The sequence below is a fragment of the Oncorhynchus nerka genome, linkage group LG28, assembly GCF_034236695.1.
Source record: "Oncorhynchus nerka isolate Pitt River linkage group LG28, Oner_Uvic_2.0, whole genome shotgun sequence".
Classification (NCBI taxonomy): domain Eukaryota; kingdom Metazoa; phylum Chordata; class Actinopteri; order Salmoniformes; family Salmonidae; genus Oncorhynchus; species Oncorhynchus nerka.
Genome location: NC_088423.1, coordinates 60,700,189 through 60,722,379, shown reverse-complemented (window position 1 = coordinate 60,722,379; position 22,191 = coordinate 60,700,189). Strand labels below are relative to the sequence as shown.

Sequence of the window (22,191 nt, the reverse complement as noted above, 5' to 3'; positions counted from 1 at the left end):
TTTGCCTGGACCCAGGAAGAGTAGAGTAGCTAATGGAGTTCCATATTAAACACAACAACAAAAAATACATTACAGGTAAAAAATAAAATCCATGTACACACACCCTCATCAGCCTCCTGCAGCTTAAGTACTTTTAATTACAAAAAACTTGCGCTTGGGCACCAAGACATAGTAGTTTGGATAGATTAACGCAAATGTGTTTGGTAATTAGCGTTGCCTTGTTAATTTAAATGATACGGGCGTATTTATGAGCGCAGATTAAATCCTATTAATAATGAATTTAAAAAACAGCTGGAGGCATGTTGGTGTAGCTGTCTTCGCCAGGCAGCACATTAACACAGAATAGAAATATGACGTAATTATGTTTTCCTTCCCTCTTTTGTTTTCGTTTTCATGCTCATTTGTTTTTCATGCGGAGCGATGTTATTAGCTAAATGTTTTGTTGGCTTTTGTTTGACGCTTAATGTTTTTGCCTCGAAGCCTCCTTATTTCTTTTGAGGTGTTTTTATATTCTATTGTGTGTCAGTTTCAATATATTTTGAAGAGCATCTGGTTATAATTGATTCATGTCATTTGAGGTCTACCCGTCCTATACACCATCCATAGGTCGACCGTCTGTATTGTACCCAGGCCTGTGTGGTGGTCCAGGTTATTTGGCATACAGCTCACTTTGATATGATGACACTTAGATCAACAATGCCCTTTTTATGCAAATGAAGCAGTGCTGTTTCATCCATTGCCTTGAACACAAGAAAGGGATGTGCAGTTGATATAAGCTAGATAGACATCACTCTCTCAATCGTTTGTGTTGATAAATGCTGTGATGTAGTTACTATTGTCAAGTGTTTTTACATAATTGTAAGGCAAGAGAAAGACGTTTTAAGAAATGTGAATGGTGAAATGTTTTATTAACACACATTTTCAATTAGTGCTCAAAATGCTCTATATTTGAAGAAAAGAAAACTAACACACACACAAACTATTACAAGGAATTCATTCTCCATCTTCCACCATTCCCATGTTCCCCAGCCCTTTTCCTTTCGGCCCGAAGTTCTTGGCGTAGCAAACTGCAAAGACAGAGGGAAGAAACCAACTAAGAAATAATGAAACACCGAAAGATACAATACTGAGCTCCTGGTGACTGAGAGTCACTGAGTTTCTAGCAATGGAGGCTCCTCGGAGTAGGAAGGGGAGGACCATCATCCTCAGTGAATTTCATAAAAATTAAGATAGTGAAACATTTAAAAAAAGTTATAATTTTTAGATAAAACTCTAAATACAGTGGGGAGAACAAGTATTTGATACACTGCCGATTTTGCAGGTTTTCCTACTTACAAAGCATGTAGAGGTCTGTAATTTCTATCATAGGTACACTTCCACTGTGAGAGACAGAATCTAAAACAAAAATCCAGAAAATCACATTGTATGATTTTTAAGTAATTAATCTGCATTTTATTGAATGACATAAGTATTTGATACATCAGAAAAGCAGAACTTAATATATGGTACAGAAACCTTTGTTTACAATTACAGAGATCATACGTTTCCTGTAGTTCTTGACCAGGTTTGCACACACTGCAGCAGGGATTTTGGCCCACTCCTCCATACAGACCTTCTACAGATCCTTCAGGTTTCGGGGCTGTCGCTGGGCAATACGGACTTTCAGCTCCCTCCAAAGATGTTCTATTGGGTTCAGGTCTGGAGACTGGCTAGGCCACTCCAGGATCTTGAGATGCTTCTTACGGAGCCACTCCTTAGTTGCCCTGGCTGTGTGTTTCGGGTCGTTGTCATGCAGGTAGACCCATCTTCAATGCTCTTACTGAGGGAAGGAAGTTGTTGGCCAAGATATCGCGATACATGGCCCCATCCATCCTCTCCTCAATACGGTGTAGTCGTCCTGTCCCCTTTGCAAAAAAGCATTACATTTACATTACATTTAAGTCATTTAGCAGACGCTCTTATCCAGAGCGACTTACAAATTGGTGCGTTCACCTTAAGACATCCAGTGGAACAGCCACTTTACAATAGTGCATCTAAATCTTTTAAGGGGGGGGTGAGAAGGATTACTTTATCCTATCCTAGGTATTCCTGAAAGAGGTGGGGTTTCAGGTGTCTCCGGAAGGTGGTGATTGACTCCGCTGTCCTGGCGTCGTGAGGGAGTTTGTTCCACCATTGGGGGGCCAGAGCAGCGAACAGTTTTGACTGGGCTGCGCGGGAACTGTACTTCCTCAGTGGTAGGGAGGCGAGCAGGCCAGAGGTGGATGAACGCAGTGCCCTTGTTTGGGTGTAGGGCCTGATCAGAGCCTGGAGGTACTGAGGTGCCGTTCCCCTCACAGCTCCGTAGGCAAGCACCATGGTCTTGTAGCGGATGCGAGCTTCAACTGGAAGCCAGTGGAGAGAGCGGAGGAGCGGGGTGACGTGAGAGAACTTGGGAAGGTTGAACACCAGATGGGCTGCGGCGTTCTAAAAGAAAAGCATCCCCAAAGAATGATGTTTCCAACTCCATGCTTCACGGTTGGGATGGTGTTCTTGGGGTTGTACTCATCCTTCTTCTTCCTCCAAACACGGCGAGTGGAGTTTAGACCAAAAAGCTCTATTTGTGTCTCATCAGACCACATGACCTTCTCCCATTCCTCCTCTGGATCATCCAGATGGTCATTGGCAAACTTCAGACGGGCCTGGACATGCGCTGGCTTGAGCAGGGGGACCTTGCGTGCGCTGCAGGATATTAATCCATGACGGCGTAGTGTGTTACTAATGGTTTTCTTTGAGACTGTGGGCCCAGCTCTCTTCAGGTCATTGACCAGGTCCTGCCGTGTAGTTCTGGGCTGATCCCTCACTTTCCTCATGATCATTGATGCCCCACGAGGTGAGATCTTGCATGGAGCCCCAGACCGAGGGTGATTGACCGTCATCTTGAACTTCTTCCATTTTCTAATAATTGCGCCAACAGTTGTTGCCTTCTCACCAAGCTGCTTGCCTATTGTCCTGTATCCCATCCCAGCCTTGTACAGGTCTACAATTTTATCCCTGATGTCCTTACACAGCTCTCTGGTCTTGGCCATTGTGGAGAGGTTGGAGTCTGTTTGATTGAGTATGTGGACAGGTGTCTTTTATACAGGTAACGAGTTCAAACAGGTGCAGTTAATACAGGTAATGAGTGGAGAACAGGAGGACTTCTTTAAGAAAAACTAACAGGTCTGTGAGAGCCGGAATTCTTACTGGTTGGTAGGTGATCAAATACTTATGTCATGCAATAAAATGCAAATTAATTACTTAAAAATCATACAATGTGATTTTCTGGATTTTTGTTTTAGATTCCGTTACTCACAGTTGAAATGTACCTATGATAAAAAAATTACAGACCTCTACATGCTTTGTAAGTAGGAAAACCTGCAAAATCGTCAGTGTATCAAATACTTGTTCTCCCCACTGTATTTACACATCACTAAATAATTTATTAACATACATTGTTTTGTAATGAAGGCCTGCAGTAGCCTCAACAACACTCTGTAGGGTAGCGCCATGGTGTAGCCGGAGGATAGCTAGTTTCTGTCCTCCTCTGGGTACATTGACTTTAATACAAAACCTAGGAAGCTCATGGTTCTCATCCCCTTCTACGGACTTACACAGTAATTATGACATCTTCCGGAGGCCGTCCTCCAACCTATCTTGCAGCAAAACTGACTTTTTCTCCACCCAGTCAAAGGATCAGAGAATGAATCTAGTACTGAAAGCATAAGCTACAGATAGCTAGCAATGCGGTGCATAAAATGTGAGTAGTTGATTCAAAGAGAGAGAAAGACAATAGTTGAACAGTTTTGAACAAATGTATTTATTTAAAAATGAAGAAGCAAGAGAAAGCGAGAACTATATTTAGTTGTGTTTTTTTTCAAACTTAGCTAGCAGATGCAGCTAGCTAGTTTAGCCTACTCAAACAGAGAGGGATGCTATGTTAACTAGCTGGCTATGGCTAACCAACACTGGAACTCTTTCAAATCAAGGTAAGCTTTTGGTTTTAATAATTTACTGCTGCCGGTGTAACGGCTATACTGCTTGCTGCTGACTACACTGTAGTGCATGATTGTAGCGGGTTTATTAACGTATTCGTTCTAGTAGATATGTTGACTATGACATTAATATGGTGACAACGATGTCGGCTGTGTGTAGTGGTTAGCGGTTATCATATGAAGAAAGTTTTTTTTTTTGCCTGTTCACTGATGTGTTGTGCACTAAAGTCCACAAGCAAAGGGAAAAGGTGAGAGGAGAAGAGCTCGTAGATATGAGAAGGAATTACAACGAGCAAAGTGATCATGCTGTTTTATGTGGCTGCTATGAAAGTGAACTGTGTTTGTGTTAGATCAGGGGTGTATTCATTCCACCGATTCTGTAAGCATATCTGAATTTGTCTACCACAAAAGAAACTTGTTTGCAACTGTTGGTCTAATGATTACACCCAAGATCAGCTAGATGCAGGCAAGAGTGTGTAAGGCGGAATTGAATGTGTCAATGTCTGCCACCTTGAATACTCAAATTTCTCTTGGCCTGTGCACCTATGTTGTAAACTTTTTAATTCATAGGCTAGGTTGTAGCAACCGTATGATGGGTATAAGGAAAATTTGAGCATCATGTAGTAGCCTAAACATATCGATGTTACATTGAGCTGGGTGAATGGAATATGAAGGACAGTCATCCAATATGCAGTACTATAAATAAGGCCACACTCATTAAAATAAATAAGGCCACACTCATTAAAATAAATAAGGCCATGCTCTCGCTCCCTCATCTTAGCCACTAGATTCTACTGAAGCCTGACTGTATCATTGATCAAAGGGAGCTCTCTATGGCAGGCTAGCTATGTGGTCTTTACAGTGTTTAAATGGTGGGAGCTTGTTTGGTCCTGTGTGTATGTACCTTTACAGTAGAGTTCTCCATCCTTGTCTGTCACTGTGGTAGACTCCAGGCTCTTCCCACACAGCAAACAGCGGAAGCAGGTTTTATGCCAAGGCTGCAACAAGAAACACATACACCCCATCTATCAGAGTTAGGTGATCGTTGTATTGTTGTGGACTAAAGAGTGCAAGCAAGCCTTATATAGAGGACTTTTACCTTTCCTGCCCCCATGATCTTCTCTGCTGCGTAGACAGCCTTCGAACATCTTTGGCAGCGATCTGAACTTCCAAACCTATGCGCAAACTTACTGGAGTTGGAGTTTGTGGATGTGGGGCGAGGCTTTGAGCTTCATAATGAAGAGGAAAGAATAAATGACAATAAATATCTGAAGAGACACAGACGAACATCCATATTTACAATTAAAATGTTTCCTTGGTAACATTTACAAGTCTGGAAAGCTTTTTATGAAAGCTGTATTCGTTTCCTTGGTAACATTTACAAGTCTGGAAAGCTTTTTATGAAAGCTGTATTCGTTTCCTTGGTAACATTTACAAGTCTGGAAAGCTTTTTATGAAAGCTGTATTCGTTTCCTTGGTAACATTTACAAGTCTGGAAAGCTTTTTATGAAAGCTGTATTCGTTTCCTTGGTAACATTTACAAGTCTGGAAAGCTTTTTATGAAAGCTGTATTCGTTTCCTTGGTAACATTTAAAGTCTGGGAAGCTTTTTATGAAAGCTGTATTTGTTTCCTTGGTAACATTTAAAGGGGGGGGGGGGTCAGAGAGAATAACGAGAGGGACCTACTCTTGAGATTGCATGTCCAGGTTCTGTCCAGGGGGGTCTGAGCTTAGGGCTCCAGCTCCCTGGCCGTACCCGTAGCCTTTTGGCCCATACTTCTTGCCGTAGCAGGACTTGCAGTAGATCTCTGACTCATGCGCTGCGACTGTTGTACTGTCCAGTCCTTTCCTGCAGGCCACTGGGGTGAAGAGCAAACCAAACCAACACATTGACTCACTGTCCATACTTAACCACAGTTAACAGGAGAAAGAATGGACAAACTTTCGTCAGTTTTGTCAGGTTGGACAGCAAAAACACTTAAGTATTCTGTTCCTTTATTTTAATACCAAAATATATATTTTTCATGCCCGGATACCTATTAAGCAACTATACCAGGCTGTGGATAATGGCATTATTCATATTACTCGGCCACAGAAGCATGTGCCTGGGGTCTAGCAATGGTCCCACCCAGGTCAATCAACACACCCCTTTCAGCTGTCCCTGGTCAGGGTCTATTTTTGACGACTACAGTCTGGAGGGGTTGTGTAGAACCAGTGGTGCAAAGTACTTAAGTAAAAATACTTTCAAGTACTACTTGAGTAGTTTTTAGGGGGATCTTTACTATTTATCATTTTGACAACTTTCACTTTTACTGTACTACATTGCTAAATGTAGTTTTTACTTCATACATTTTCCTTGACACCCACAAGTACTTGTTCCATTTGAATGCTTAGCAGGACAGGAGAATGGTCCAATTCACGCACATCAACGGAACATCCCTGGTCTTCCCTACTGCCTCTGATCTGGCGTACTCACTAAACACACATGATTCATTTATAAATTATGTTGCAATGTTGGTGTGCCTCTGGCTATTATTTTTTAATTATTATTATAAAAAAAAAATTAAATGTTGCTGTCTGGTTTGCTTAATACAAGGAATTTTAAAGGATATATACTTTTAGTAATGACATTTATTTTTGATACTTACGTATATTTTAAACCAAATCCTTTTAGACTTTTAAAGTAAAGTAAAAGATACCTTAATAGAAAATGACTCAAGAAAAAGTCACCCAGTAAGAATCTACTTGAGTCATTTTCTATTAAGATATCTTTACTTTTACTCAAGTATGACAATTGGGTTCTTTTTCCACCACTCTGTAGGACAGATTCTCCCATTTGCCAGCCCCAGCAGATGGAGAAGCAGATCCCTCCTCAATTGCAGATAATTACAAAGGCCTTTTAGTGCTCCCAGTGGTGCTATCTACCTATTGGCAGCCCCCAGTTCAAAGCCCAGCCCCAGCCATTCATGGGTAATTAGGTGAGATTGAAACATATTACTTGAGATGGGCATTTTAGGTGGTCCATTTTGTGTTCCCCGATAGGGTCTCCACCTCTCCCCTCTCTTTGCTGCTACCGTGATCGCTAAGATACAACCTGCAAAAGCTAAGAGGCTCTCTGTGTAAGAGGCGTCCGGATTCAGGGCTCAAATCGTAGGGTAAAAAGTCATCTTAAAAACACCACAACACTGATAGACTGGCTGACTCTAATTACGGTTGCCTACGGAGTGAAGGGTTTGCTGGTTGTTAAACAGACAACCTCAAAGCCAAACAAAAGAAGATGATTATTGTTTGTGCTAATGAAGGGTGGGACAGGGCTAGTCTTCTGAACTGCAATAAGATGCTTATCTTCAATGGCCACTGTAGAACTGTAAACAGAAGCAAGAAGCCAGCTTGTCCAAATCTTCTCAACTTTGTATTCCTGTGTTTGCTATCATTTAAAATGGCCAATTTGGGTGCAATCAATTACCTTAATTTCTCTGAGATAAAATACAATTTCAACATAATGTTTCAGGGATGCCAATATTTCCTGTTTCTAACTACAACAGAAGCAATTTTAGAACAATATGAGATGGTAGGTGTCATGGGTTGCTGAAATTACATGGAACGACTCTTTAAGCAGATCCTGGTTTTATGAATAAGTAAGGAGAGTTTATTACCGGTCTTGGTGTCATCAGTTTGTCTTCTTTGTCAGTCTAGGCCTACATGGCGTGTGACTGAGGATAACTCACTGCAGATGAAGCAGGTCTTGTGGAAGCTCCTCCCGTTGCATTGGATCTCCTCAGCGTGGTACACAGTCTTTTCACAGGCCGCACACTTGGCCCCGCCGCCCCAGTTTGGCATCCTTGTCTCGGGGTGAGAGTCTGCATCGAGAGGGGTGTTTAGATGGAGGAATAGATGGCTGCAGATTGAATCTACTCTGGGGTGACCTCAAGACCATCAGTGTTTTTCTGACTTATGACATAGTGGTCAATAAATAAACATGTGGGAAGATGTTTAGGGGTGGACGTGCTGTCATCGGGGTGGGGGAGGTCTTCCCGCTCTGCTGATGAGAATTGTTATCTACTCAGGAGTAGTAAAGCCCTAAAGCACTAATTTGGTGGAAAATTATTTTTTCCCAAAATATTATTTTAAAATAATGTTATTTTAATACTGATTTATCAGGGGATGCTGCAGCACCCTCAGCAGCCCTAATTCCTGCGGTTATGCATGCGTTGCAATAGGTTCAGACTACATTATATAGATTTTTTTTAAATGTCTACATTTGGATTCTCTTTGATGATACCCATCGTAGTATAGTGACAGCGATGTTGTCGAGCCTGTTCTTCTAGCAGAGATAAGGTATTGTCACCCATTCATTTCAGAGGTAGTCCGTCACATCATAGGGCTGGTATGTGGTGATAAGACTCCAGGAATAGAGCCCATTTGGACCATGGAAGAACACATGCCAGTATCCACCCTGGACCGCTTGAAGCAGCCTGGTCACTAACACTTACCTCACATGGAAATTTCCAACATCCAGTGAGTCGTGATGGATGAATTCAAATCATGTTTATGCAATTCAACTTAGAGATAGCTTGATCAAGTTCAACATCAGTCTCGTCCATTGACCCTTGGACCAAATATTCTAAAAGTATGGCACTGATTGGACACGAGCCAGTATATGATATCGGTTTTACTGTAAATACAGCTGGTCCCAGTCAATTACATTTCTATTCCACGTTGGATCAACGTAATTTAATTGAAGCAACGTTGATTCAACCAGTGTGCGGTTACATTTATCAATATCAAACATGTCACTCACAAATCATAAACATTTGACTACTATACCTGCACAAGTCTGGATGTATCAGCATCAATCTCTTCCCCCTCAGTTCAGTCTCAAATCTTGAGTGCGACCGCCCCAACACCACCGAGGGGAGTCCTTAAATACAGCCCATGTCTCTCATCACCCAGCAGCCCATCTCTCTCATCACCCAGAGTTTAATGGTGACGCTCAAATTAAAACATCCTCCTAAAATAACTTAGGACAAACACTCGAGACCTACAGTAGTCCCCCCACCCCACCTCGAACACAGGCCACAGAGACCCCTGGCCCTGAGCTGAGGCCCCGGAGATTTCACCATTTGTCCTGGTCTTACACAAGCATGATTGATAAGAGATTTCCCGAAACTTCTGGGTGACAGTAGCCGAGCGGAATTGTCTGGCTGATGGTAACTGGAATGTCACATGATCTTAAAGGGGTGTCTACACAGAACTAAATAGATCTAGACGGGTTTGTATTTTTAATTGAAGGCATGTACTGTATTTACTGTTGGATATGAAACCACCTTGATCATATTCATACTCTAGACTAATGCTATAGGACAGCAACATATAGTTGACCATGTATTCATCAACCGAGGGAGACAGTAACGAATACATGAACAGAAACCGGTTTAAAAATATGTTTATTTACCATTTTATATACAAGGACATCTGAGCTGAATTTAATGCTTAAAGTCCATTCCTTATACATTAAGATTCAATTTCAATTACGTGATTTGCCTAAGGTAGGAAGCCATCGCATACATTCACCCCTTACAGTTGAATCACATACAATCCAGCTTTTTAAGGCTAACAGTTAATTAACATGTACAGCGTGCAAAATTGTAATCTTGACAATTTTACACATACAAAAACAGTTCATCAACCATACTTTTCAGTCATTAAAGTCCCGCCGTCACATATTAATGTCATCCCGGTGAACGGAGGTTAAGTTGTTGTTCTTCTCTATGGCACGTTGATGATGTAAATGTCCCTTCAATACAACTTCTCTTTGAGAAATGTTGAAATACTCAGCCAGCATATTAGATTTTGGCAAACAACCCCTCAAAACCAAAATAAGACAGACCGTTTCACTATTTAGTATTTAGACACAGAAAACACCCCTCACCAGTTTAATACCTACTGGTGATCCCTAATCTTAAATCCATACATAAACCAGTATCAAAAGTATGCTGTAGTATTACACAGTAATATCCGGCATATTGTGTCTCAAAGCCCCAGGGCTAAGAGTATTTACCATGGCTGGTCTCTCCATCAGAGTTATATTTGGAGCTGACGGTGACACGCAGCTGTTCACATACTTTGTCTTTCCCCCTGTAGAAATGGAATAAACCAGGGCTTCCGAAACTCGGTCCCTTGGCACCCTAAAGGGAGCACGTTTTGGTTTTTGTCCTAGCACTACACAGCCGATTCAAATCAAGCTTTTGATCATTGGAATCAGCTGTGTAGTGCAAAACCCAAAACGCGCTCCCCTTGGGGTCCTGAGGCCGAGTTTGGGAAACGCTGGAATAACCCATGGACTAGTTTTGGATTAAATCATTTGGAGACATCACATACCCTAAAACATAAAAATCACTCAACCTTAAGTACGCCTTCACAATATGACAGTCAGACCATAGAAAACCATGCAGACATGCACAGACACACACATTGAAGGGCTGGTACACACACACACACACGTTGTGTAGCAGCATAGTCTTTAGGTGTCCTCAGTGGTGACTTCCAGCTTCCTCTGAGGGATGTAAACGGGTTTAGCGCCCGCCGGCGCCGTGTGTCCGTGGCTGGTGGTTACCACGGTAGCCAGCGGGGAGAGGGAGACAGGGGTGTGGAAGAAACTGTGCTGGGTGAGGGCCGTCCCTTTGGGCGTGGTCACCTGAAAGGAGGAGAAATAGACAACAACAGAGAAGTTGGCAGAGAAGTCAGTTAGCAGATGTTTGCAATCAACATCACACCTCATTTATATAATCAGTGAGGCTATTTACACAAGCACTGAACCAGCAGCAGACAATTATCAATTAGGGAGGAGTTTGACTGACTGTATGCGTGTTAAGCTTGGGGTTTGAGGCTGTGTGTGTGTGTATGTATACTGTATGTGTGACCCAGTGTTTGTGCAACAGTGTTTGTGTGGATGTATGTATGAAAGTATGCCTCTCACCTGCTGTAGGCTGATTAGCGTGAGTGGTTGCCCGTCTGGGCCGGTCATCTGGTGTTGGACTGGCACGGGGGACATGGGCTTAACGAAGACCATGCCGCCCCTCTGATGCAGGCCCAGGTGGGGAGGCAGGGGCACGGAGCTGGGGTGCTCCGGGGTTTGGGCAGTGCCAGGACTGCAAGCGGGTACTGAGCCAGGCCCAGGGATGAGGCCCAGGTTCTGCAGGGTAAAGTTGAGAATGGCAGGGCTGGGGCTGTGGAAGCGGTGCCCCTGGGCAGAGAAGGGCGAGGCAGGGGGAGGCCTGTGGAGGGAGAGGCTGGTGGGGGTCAACTCCTGGATCGGGGGAGGTCTAGAGCCTGGGAAGGAGAGAGGGGAAGACATGTTAATTAGTCATAAGAAACAGATTTCCAGATTTAAGTCATCTGATACAGTATGCTTTACTCAAAGACATAGTTCAAATTTGCGTTAGCGTGTGTACGGACTGCAAATAAATGTTAAAGGTGTGTATACCTGCAGTGGGTGTGTGGTAGATGTAGGTGGGTGTGGAGGCTTTGCTGCTCTCGGGGTTGTGGATGTCTTTGTAGCTGAAGGGGGACTGCTGGGAGATGGGGATCAGGTAGCCAGTGGGGATCAGAGTCTGGAACACACACAGAGAGTCATTAACACAGCATTATGGATGTAACGATTCACCGATATACATCGGTCCCAGATTCAAATGCTTAAGAATAAACGTGCGTCGGTACGCAGACCGCAACTCAATCCAAATGTAGCATGCATTGGTCAGAAAAATCGATTCAAACGTTACAAATCACTGGTTCATAATTGTTGGGGGCTCTTTCTACCTCCCGAAAATCTCTCTTCTCTTTTGTGTTGAACTGCATGTAACTGACAGTCATTGATCGACAAGTCATTTTGCATGCCGAACAACTCCAGGCAATATCAGTAGCCTAGTCAAACGTGCTTCACGTGCTGGGTCACTTGCAAATCTGTGTGGCACCGTCAGCATTGAAATACTAAAATGGCTTGCGTGATATTAAGATTGTGACAACCTATGTGATTTGCTAGGTTATTGTTACCGGTGCACTGTTGAAAATAATGTTTTACTAGAATTAAAGTAAACTACCAGAGACAACTCTCACCTGGCTTTTCCTGCTGAAAGGAGAGTACAATAGATGTCATTTGGATTATTCAGGTTCACCATCAGCAATAGTTTTGGTAGATTTGCTTTTAACAATTAGTATGCCAAACATTAGGAACACCTTCCAAATAGAGAGTTGCTTGGGGGTGAAATACATTCCAAAGTTGTGAAATGTATTCATTGGCTATGTCATAGCTAATTTGTAAACAATATATATTGATACATTCCCTGACTTAGGTCAGTTAGGATCACCACTTTATTTTAAGAGAAATGTCAGAATAGTAGAGAGAATGATTCATTTCAGCTTTTATTTCTTTCATCACATTCCCTGTGGGTCAAAAGTTTACATACACTCAATTAGTATTTGGTAGCATTGCCTTTAAATTGTTTAACTTAGGTAGCCTTCCACAAGCTTACCACAATAGGTTGGGTGAATTTTGGCCCATTCTGCCTGACAGAGCTGGTGTAACAGAGTCAGGTTTGTAGGCATCCTTGCTCACACACACCTATTCAGTTCTGCCCACAAATGTTCTATAGGTTTGAGGTCAAGGCTTTGTGATGGCCACTCCAATACCTTTACTTTGTTGTCCTTAAGCCATTTTTTTCACAACTTTGGAAGTATGCTTGGGGTAATTGTCCATTTGGAAGACCCATTTGCGACCAAGCTTTAACTTCCTGACTGATGTCTTGAAAGGTTCCTTCAAAATATCCACATAATTTTCAATTCCTCATGCCATCTATTTTGTGAAGTGCACCAGTCCCTCCTGCAGCAAAGCACCCCCACAACATGATGCTGCCACCCCAGTGCTTCAATGTTGGGATTGGTGTTTTTCAGCTTGCAAGCCTCCTCCTTTCACCTCCGAACATAACGATGGTCATTATATCCAAACAGTTCTATTTTTGTTTCATCAGACCAGAGGACATTTCTCCAAAAAGTACAATCTTTGTCCCCATGTGCAGTTGCAAACCATAGTCTGGCTTAATGGCGGTTTTGGAGCAGTGGCTTCTTCCTTACTGAGCGGCCTTTCAGCTTATGTTGATATAGGACTCGTTTTATTTTGGATATAGATACTTTTGTACCCCTTTCCTCCAGCATTTTCACAAGGTCCTTTTCTGTTGTTCTGGGATTGATTTGAACTTTTCGCACCAATGTTCATTCATCTCTAAGAGACAGAACGCATCTCTTTCCTGAGCAGTATGACAGCTGCGTGGTCCCATGGTGTTTATACTGGCATACTATTGTTTGTAGAGATGAACGTGGGACCTTCAGGCGTTTGGAAATTTCTTCCAAGGATGAACCAGACTTGTGGAGGTCTACATTTTCTTTTCTGAGGTCTTGGCTGATTTCTTTTGATTTTCCCATGATGTCAAGCAAAGGGGCACTGAGTTTGAAGGTAGGCCTTGAAATACATCTACAGGTACACCTCCAATTGACTCAAATTATGTCAATTAGCCTATCAGAAGCTTCTAATGCCATGACATCATTTTCTGGAATTTTCCAAGCTGTTTAAAGGCACAGTCAACTTAGTGTATGTAAACTTCTGACCCACTGGAATTGTGATGCAGTGAATTATAAGTGAAATAATCGGTCTGTAAACAATTGTTGGAAAAGTGACTTGTGTCATGCACAAAGTAGATGTCCGAACCGACTTGCCAAAACTATAGTTTGTTAACAAGAAATTTGTGGAGCGGTTGAAAAACAAGTTAATGACTCCAACCTAAGTGTATGTAAACTTCTGACTTCAACTGTACACACTAGCCTATATATACACACACACTGCACTGAAACGCAAAACCGACACACACACATACATACACAAACACTCATTATATTCTGCTGCTACTCTGTTCTTCATTTTACTCTTATTATTATCTATCCTGATGCCTTGTCACTTCACCCTGCCTTCATGTACATATATCTCAATTACCTCATACCCCTGCACATTGATCTGGTACCGTCTGTACAGCTCCATTCTTGTCCATGTTATTTCTCGTGTTACTAGTTTTAAACTTTGCATCGTTGGGAAGGGCTCGTAAGCAAGCATTTCACGGTAAAGACTACACCCGGTGTATTCGGCGCAGGTGACAAATATATACACTGCTCAAAAAATAAAGGGAACACTAAAATAACATCCTAGATCTGAATGAATGAAATATTCTTATTAAATACTCTTTTCTTTACATAGTTGAATGCGCTGACAACAAAAATCACGCAAAAATGATCAATGGAAATCAAATTTATCAACCCATGGAGGTCTGGATTTGGAGTCACACTCAAAATTAAAGTGGAAAACCACACTACAGGCTGATCCAACTTTGATGTAATGTCCTTAAAACAAGTCAAAATGAGGCTCAGTAGTGTGTGTGGTCTCCACGTGCCTGTATGACCTCCCTACAACGCCTGGGTATACTCCTGACGAGATGGCAGATGGTCTCCTGAGGGATCTCCTCTCTGGTGCAACGTCTCTGGTGCAACGTGGCGTTGGTGGATGGAGCGAGACATGATGTCCCAGATGTGCTCAATTGGATTCAGGCCTGGGGAACAGGCGGGCCAGTCCATAGCATCAATGCCTTCCTCTTGCAGGGACTGCTGACACACTCCAGCCACATGAGGTCTAGCAATGTCTTGCATTAGGAGGAAACCAGGGCCAACCGCACCAGCATATGGTCTCACAAGGGGTCTGAGGATCTCATCTCGGTACCCAATGGCAGTCAGGCTACCTCTGGCGAGCACATGGAGGGCTGTGCGGCCCCCCAAAGAAATGCCACACCACACCATGACTGACCCACCGCCAAACCGGTCATGCTGGAGGATGTTGCAGGCAGCAGAACGTTCTCCACGGCGTCTCCAGAATCTGTCACGTCTGTCACATGTGCTCAGTGTGAACCTGCTTTCATCTGTGAAGAGCACAGGGCGCCAGTGGCGAATTTGCCAATCTTGGTGTTCTCTGGCAAATGCCAAACGTCCTGCACGGTGTTGGGCTGTAAGCACAACCCCCACCTGTGGACGTCGGGCCCTCATGGAGTCTGTTTCTGACCGTTTGAGCAGACACATGCACATTTGTGGCCTGCTGGAGGTCATTTTGCAGGGCTCTGGCAGTGCTCCTCCTTGCACAAAGGCGGAGGTAGCGGTCCTGCTGCTGAGTTGTTGCCCTCCTACGGCCTCCTCCACGTCTCCTGATGTACTGGCCTGTCTCCTGGTACCACCTCCATGCTCTGGACACTACGCTGACAGACACAGCAAACCTTCTTGCCACAGCTCGCATTGATGTTCCATCCTGGATGAACTGCACTACCTGAGCCACTTGTGTGGGTTGTAGACTCCGTCTCATGCTACCACTAGAGTGAAAGCACCGCCAGCATTCAAAAGTGACCAAAACATCAGCCAGGAAGCATAGGAACTGAGAAGTGGTCTGTGGTCACCACCTTGCTAATTACCTATAATTTCCACCTGTTGTCTATTCCATTTGCACAACAGCATGTGAAATGTATTGTAAATCAGTGTTGCTTCCTAAGTGGACAGTTTGATTTCACAGAAGTGTGATTGACTTGGAGTTACATTGTGTTGTTTAAGTGTTCCCTTTAATTTTTTGAGCAGTGTATATTTTTTATTATATGAATGGGTTCATGCAACAAAAGGTTGTGCATAGAATCGTTCCCTAATCAAACCGAATCGCACAGAATCATTTCAAACTAAAACGTATCTGTCCTGTTTTAGAGCCCATGTATCTGGATACCTATCCAATCTTCTTGAAAGGGAAAGATGCACATCATCCAAAGATACTATTCACACACAGCATCTAAAGCCAAGTGTTTTCGGTTAACACCAGTATCGGTCTTTTAGCTATGTGTGTGTGTGTCGTTTTACTTTGTGTATATGTCTTGTGTGTTTACCTCTGTGTGTAGGTGGTGGGGGGTCAGTGGAACAGCTCTGACCGGCGTGAGCCCTGCCTCGCTGTCTGAGGTCGCGACCTTCTCCTCCAGGAAGGTCTCCAGGTTCTGCTCCAGTGTCTGATTGGCTGCGGCGGCCACGGAGCTCCCAGGTGTGTTGACAAACTCAGGGTCCATGTGGAGGGCCCTGGGCGAGGGACGGTTGGAGAGGAGTCCCCCGCGACGCGCCTTCAGACGAGCCTGGAGGATCTCACACAGCTTAGGAGACGTGTCCTGGAGGAGAGGAGAGAAAGAGGTGGGTTAGCTTCGTATGACCTTTGCTATTACTATTTAACATGCTTCTTTATTTGTATGACATTGCCAAAGTTCTCTGCTAGTGACATGTCACCTCACATTCTGGTCAAAGTAGGTACAGTGTAAAGAACAGGTCTTACCCCGGTGCTGGGGTCAATCTTCTTGGCCTTGGAGGGGCTTTCCTCAGAGGGTCTCTTTGAACACACACGTTTTAGTGCCAAGGGGCTGCTGGTTGACATGTTGTTCGTAGCAGGCGAGTGGCCGTGCACTGTGGCATCACTCGGGCTCCGCCCCGTCTTATCCTCGAAGGTCATGGAGCGCACAGCGAGGCTGGTTGGCTGAGGCCTGGTTAGGGGGTGTGGCCTGAAGGAGTGGTGCATATAGATGGCGTAGGGTCCACCTCCCTGGAGTTGGGGCAGCAGCACAGGGATGAGGGGTGAACACTGGGCAGGGTGGAAGGACATTGCCCCAGTAGGTTGGGGGGTGAACTGTGCCTGTGGGGTGAGGTGGACAGTGCTGGCACGGGGTTCTGTGGGTGTTAATACTGGTGGCTGGGGAGCTCCTGGCTTTTTAGCAGCTTTCTGTTCATGATCTGGCACTGCCTCAGTCACAGTAACTTCAGGCTTAGGTGTCCTGTCAACAACCCTAGAACAAGACAAGACTCATTGGAACATCTGACGGTCTGAGTTGATGTTAAGGAAATGTAGAATACTTCTGGTTTATTTAGAAGACTAAAGGATACGATACTGTAATGAGAATCAGGCAGCACTTACTTGTTTGATTGCTGGTCAAGCTGGATCTTACAGATTGCCGCTAGTTGGGCCATTTTGGTGGGAAAGAACTCGCTGCTCGAGGAATCATCTGAAAAGAAAAACAGAAGCTAATCTAGACACCCAACTCTCACTTAAAAACATCTGAACACTACATCTTCCAGACTCTAATGTCTAGATATTTCCCAGGACTTACTCTTGACAGGGCTGGTGGGGGCCGAGTTGATCTTGCGTCGGTCTTCCTGGATGCTCTTGGCCAGTTTGATGAGGGAGGGGTGGCGGATGAAGCTGTGTTTGCTCCCCGGAGAGGAAAATAGATTTTTGGCACAGTTGTCTATGGAGGTACGAGACTCAAGTGTCCTCTTGGCAGTGGCTGTAGTGGCAGCGGTCTCTATGTTTGAATTGAAACAAAAGACAAGATTTAGTCTGGTGAACTGGGAGAGGCAGGTTGGACACCATTACAGATTAAATGGTTCTGACTTAAAGCTCATATAAACCACTAGGTTGTATAGCAAAGGTTCAGCATAGCTTCAATGGCACATGGTACTTGTATATAAAGTAGAAATCAAGGACATGTGATGCCTATAAAAAGCCTTGTGATAGTGTTATTATGTATGGTAACCCCTTCAAGTGAAGTATTATTGGGAAGACTGTGTTCTGCTAAGTACTTACCCTTCACACCGGGGAAGTCCTCAGGGCCGGTCCATTCAAAGGCTGGCTTCCTCCCTCTTTCCTCTGTCACGTGGACCTTCTCTATCAGCTTCAGGCTCCGCAGCACGTTGGCTATATCATACAGCCTGCGGACCTTAGCTGCAAACATGCAGACACACACACATTCAAACATTAGACTCATCACCAGATAAAGACAGTACGGTCTTAACACACTTGGTTGGAGCATCTCGGTGTGCAGAATCTTACTTATTGCGCCAACTACACACAACTTTTAACCATAAAGCTTGTGTGTCCAAGCTAGAAACGTGCTGAAAGAACACAGGATGTGCCAGAGGCGTGAAGGACTGCTTTGCCCACATGGACTCAACACTCACTCTTGAACTTGCTCTTGTCCTGATCAGCCACCTGGTCCTCTCCAATGAGGATCCTGGCAGCCACCTCCAAACTGACCACCCGAGGCGTGGACACCAGGAACAACATGACAAACTTCTGGCTCATCACCCTCAGAGACTTGTCCTTCCTGCTGTTCACCGAGGCTGGAGAGAACACAGGTGAATAATAGCAAGGTTATTATATAGCCAAGACCACGGTCACTCCGTTCAGCCCACTAAAACAAGAAATATCTACAGGGAAAACCTTTTCTTCTACAAAAGCCTTGCAGTACAGGACCAATCATGCTACATATTACGAAAGATTGTATTAATAGCTCGTAATCAAACAAGGTTCAACCTGGCCTCTCACCTGCTTTAAACTCCACCCCAGGAAGCTCCACAAAGAACATCTCCTTCTGGCCCCCTCCTCCTCCCTCCACCTCCTCATTCTCCTTCTCGTCGCCGTCCGAGTCAAACTCCCTTTCCAGGCTGCGCTGGCGGATCTGCTGCATCTGTTGCCCGTAGCGGTGCTCCTCGCCCACCTGCCGCAACTTGGCCAGGGTCTGTGGCAGGTTAGCGCGTCCGTGCCATGTGTAGCGATTCTTTGCTAGCCGGCTGACAATGTGCAGGCTCTCCAGCACATTCATGATGTCATAGATGCGCCTGCGCTCCACGTCTGTTCGGACAGAGAAGAGCGAATGCGAGTTGAATAAACAGGCGTAAAATGGTCTTGTTTGTATACGGCCTGTCTATAGTTTGTAACTGCTTATTTACAGCATCAGCATATAGGCCTAAGCTTAGGGAATACATGTTGTAGTTATTGCATTCTTCAAAAAACTACATTTGAAAATGTAAGGGTAATATAGCTCGACTATTCTGAGAAAAAAATGAAGTGGGAATTAAAGACAGTGGAGAGAGAGAAGTAAAACAGGACGTACTAAGCTCTGCGGCAACATCATCCAGACTGATGTCGTTGTTGAGTGCAGGGTTGGGGTAATCGGGGTAGCGGGCAAGGAACTTGTGACAGAGCAAACCCAGACTCTTCTCTTTTCTGCTGATCTGTTTCTCCCCTTCCTCTCCAAGCTCAGGGTCCTATGGGTGAAAAGGAAATAGATCAAACAGGCAATCAATACATTTCTAAGGTCTTAGCTGCAGACTCATTCATGTGTGTGTGTGTGTAAGTGAGTGTGTATTATTTTACCATGGCATCCCCTCCCTCAGGGTCCATACACAGCTCTTTCTCTCTGTTCCTGATCTCAGGGCTGGCAGCGCTGATCAGCATTTTCAAATTGGAGGTTGGAGTCCAAGGCTCACTAGGTCCAGTTTCCTTTCCTTTAGTTGGGGTCGTAAGGGGTCCCATGTTGGATTGAATCTCTGTTAGCACAGTGCCTTGGGTAGATACTTTCCTTGGTGTTGTTGTCAGTACTTGTGGCTCTGCAAAGACATTACCCTGTTGGACAAAGTAATTAAATAGCAGAGTATTTAAGGATGTCATGGTTAGAGTTAGTTTATGTAACAGTCAGTCAAATGCCCTTGAACATACCTTAAACAGAATCTGCTATACAACACATATACAGAACTACCATATAAACACTAAGATAGTAACCTGTTTTTATTTTTAAACAACAGTAACCTGGATTTTTTTTAAACAACAGAAACATGTAAGTTAGCTAGAAATGACTAACCTTGTGATTAGAGGTGGTGGTTTGTGTTTTATGGCTCAGATTCTGTGATTCGGGTAAAGTGCTCGACATTTTCCACCTAAATTTCAATCAAACACAGGATGTAAGACTGATATTATATAACAAAAAACCAGTGTCTAGCTAGTTAGACTAATAACAGTTAACATTAGCAAGCGGATCAATGTATTTGATTCACTTAAATCTAAGTTTCACAAACTGTTCTAGGTTTTAGTTCCCGTTTCTTAACCGCATTACATGTATTCGGCGTTAACATACACTAATGACATAGCTAGCAGCTACGCCTCTAATTCAAAATCACATTTACCAAATAATACCGTTCCTCTTGTTCGACTACCTACACGAATCTTAAAAATCGAATCGAACCAAAAATATCAGTTAATGCTTGGCGGTAAATGACATGCACTCTATCGAATGAGCAAGCGAAACGGTTTCAACGAACACGCCTATTTGCGACAAGCAACCAGTAAGAATGAAGCGGGGAGATGACCTCAAGGAAATTCGGACCGTCCCGCGCAGGTAAATTTAAAATAAAAAAAATCTTGGCGCGGAAGTTCCAGACACATTCCAAATGACACAACCCGGAACATTGAAATGTGAAACGCACGGATAACTTGTGATATTTCACATGACTTCTAGTACACGAAAGCAAGCCCGCATGAATAAACGAGTGTATTTTTCTTCTTAGCGTTATAAGTTAATAAAGGCTGGCAGAATAAAATTGTATCGCTTTCCAACTCGTTTGTTAGCCAGCTAATGAGCTATTGCGCGGGTTAATGTCACCACCGCACCGGTTTCTAATCAGCTGGCTCCCTAGCTACGTCTTCAAAAACCACTACATTTTTGTGTTGTTGCTAGCTACAAGTCACACATACGCGCCTTAATACTTCACAAGAGGTGTATTAAATATGATAGAAACTACAAATGCACATACATTTTACACGAGATCCCATGCAATATGGATAGCAATAGTTAGCTGACCAGCAAGCCACGTACAGTAAGGAGTGGGTTAACTATGATTCCCAACAAATGGTGTAAAGTACAGTAGCTATCTAGCTAAAGGTGAATATCTGACTGGCGATCAGTCCCATAAAGAACAATGAAGACCACAAATATATGTAGTTACTTACCTATAACACTGGTTACATTTGTACACCTCTCATTCTTGTTCGCATCCCCTTGAAAAGTCAAGCAGCTAAAGGCATCGGTGATAAAAGTGTGCTTGGCTTACAAAACAATCCTAATTACCTGGAAACATTTAGAAATGTTGTAAATATCCCCATGCAAATTCGTAACCAGGCGGTCAGCTAATTCACACTAAAGGTATAAAACGAGAGACAAAATTACTTTTGTCCTGTAGTTATACCCAAGTGAGTAAAATACGTTTATTTCAGGACCATTTCATTTGTCCCGCCTAGTTTCACGCATTCAGCACTTTCGCCACCGGATAGAGCCAACCTCCTTGTGCAACTACTCACAGGCGGGGGTGCCTGATATCTTGCCAGAAAAAACTCAATTACATTTTGTGCAATATTTTGCTAACGTTAAATGTGGCTACATATATTTCAACAGCTTCCCATAGTTGATGTTTCTCTAATTTTGCCGAAGAAGAAAAAACGACTATACAGCAGAGGTGGCTGTTGGGAGGAGCTATTTTGCAGGACAGGCTCATTATAATAGCTGGAAAGTTTTTCTGGAACTTAGTCGAACACTTCAGACATATGGAAACCACGTTTGACTCCGTTCTAAAGTCCATTCCAGCCATTATAATGAATTCTTCCTTCTATAGCTGCTGCCACCAACCTCATCTGATATAAAGTACCCCCATAAACGTATATAATAGTACCACCGTTTCTAGTAACCATATCGGTGTAGCCATTCTGTAAAATCTTATCGTATCATGCATACTAGCACAAGACGGTAACATGCTGTTTCAATTTGTTGGAGATAAAAAATGAATGAAATAGAAGTAAATGTATACCATACATATATCTCCACAAAATACTCAAACTTATTTCAACAATGTCATTTTGAACGATTCATTGGGATCGGTGTTTTATTTTGTGCGTCGACTTTGCACAGATTTGCTCTAGGCATGAGACATTCGATACAATGTCGCTAGATGGCCCCAAAATCATTCTTTCTGTGAGTATCCATGGAAACGGATGGCGCAGGGGAGCTGGTGGAGAAAACGCTGGGCGCATTGGGCGCACTCGTCAGTGACGTGATGTTATCGATCGAGGAGAGAGTGGGACCTTGCCGAGGAAAGCGAAGCAGGCACTGGCTGTGAAGGAAACGGGAAAGAAGGGAAGGTAACGTTAAGCGAGCGATGTGCTGTAGGGAGCATTTCGTCCTTGAAGGGAAACGTTA

The 22,191-nt window shown here is 43.6% G+C and overlaps 2 protein-coding genes across 3 annotated transcripts; both read right to left on the bottom strand.

Moving 5' to 3' along the window:
- Nucleotides 1-884: 884 nt before the first annotated feature.
- csrp3 (cysteine and glycine-rich protein 3 (cardiac LIM protein)) lies at nucleotides 885-9,061 on the bottom strand. Its single transcript, XM_029641143.2, has 6 exons — nucleotides 8,837-9,061; nucleotides 7,738-7,869; nucleotides 5,697-5,868; nucleotides 5,110-5,239; nucleotides 4,915-5,008; nucleotides 885-1,067 (listed from the first exon to the last, which is right to left on the bottom strand). The coding sequence occupies exons 2-6, from the start codon at nucleotides 7,847-7,849 to the stop codon at nucleotides 994-996; spliced, it is 582 nt and encodes a 193-aa protein (XP_029497003.1). The 5' UTR covers nucleotides 7,850-7,869; nucleotides 8,837-9,061; the 3' UTR covers nucleotides 885-993.
- A 378-nt stretch (nucleotides 9,062-9,439) lies between these two features.
- LOC115113461 (transcription factor E2F8-like) lies at nucleotides 9,440-21,277 on the bottom strand. 2 transcript variants are annotated; one of them, XM_065012961.1, is made up of 14 exons: nucleotides 20,952-21,277; nucleotides 19,807-19,882; nucleotides 19,323-19,571; nucleotides 19,060-19,213; nucleotides 18,492-18,797; nucleotides 18,125-18,286; nucleotides 17,751-17,888; nucleotides 17,275-17,469; nucleotides 17,082-17,169; nucleotides 16,449-16,953; nucleotides 16,018-16,287; nucleotides 11,496-11,622; nucleotides 10,989-11,341; nucleotides 9,440-10,706 (listed from the first exon to the last, which is right to left on the bottom strand). In XM_065012961.1, the coding sequence occupies exons 2-14, from the start codon at nucleotides 19,873-19,875 to the stop codon at nucleotides 10,533-10,535; spliced, it is 2,790 nt and encodes a 929-aa protein (XP_064869033.1). In that variant the 5' UTR covers nucleotides 19,876-19,882; nucleotides 20,952-21,277; the 3' UTR covers nucleotides 9,440-10,532. The 2 variants fall into 2 exon arrangements, with proteins under 2 accessions (XP_064869033.1, XP_064869034.1); XM_065012962.1 differs by lacking the exon at nucleotides 20,952-21,277 and adding an exon at nucleotides 20,129-20,609.
- Nucleotides 21,278-22,191: the final 914 nt, after the last annotated feature.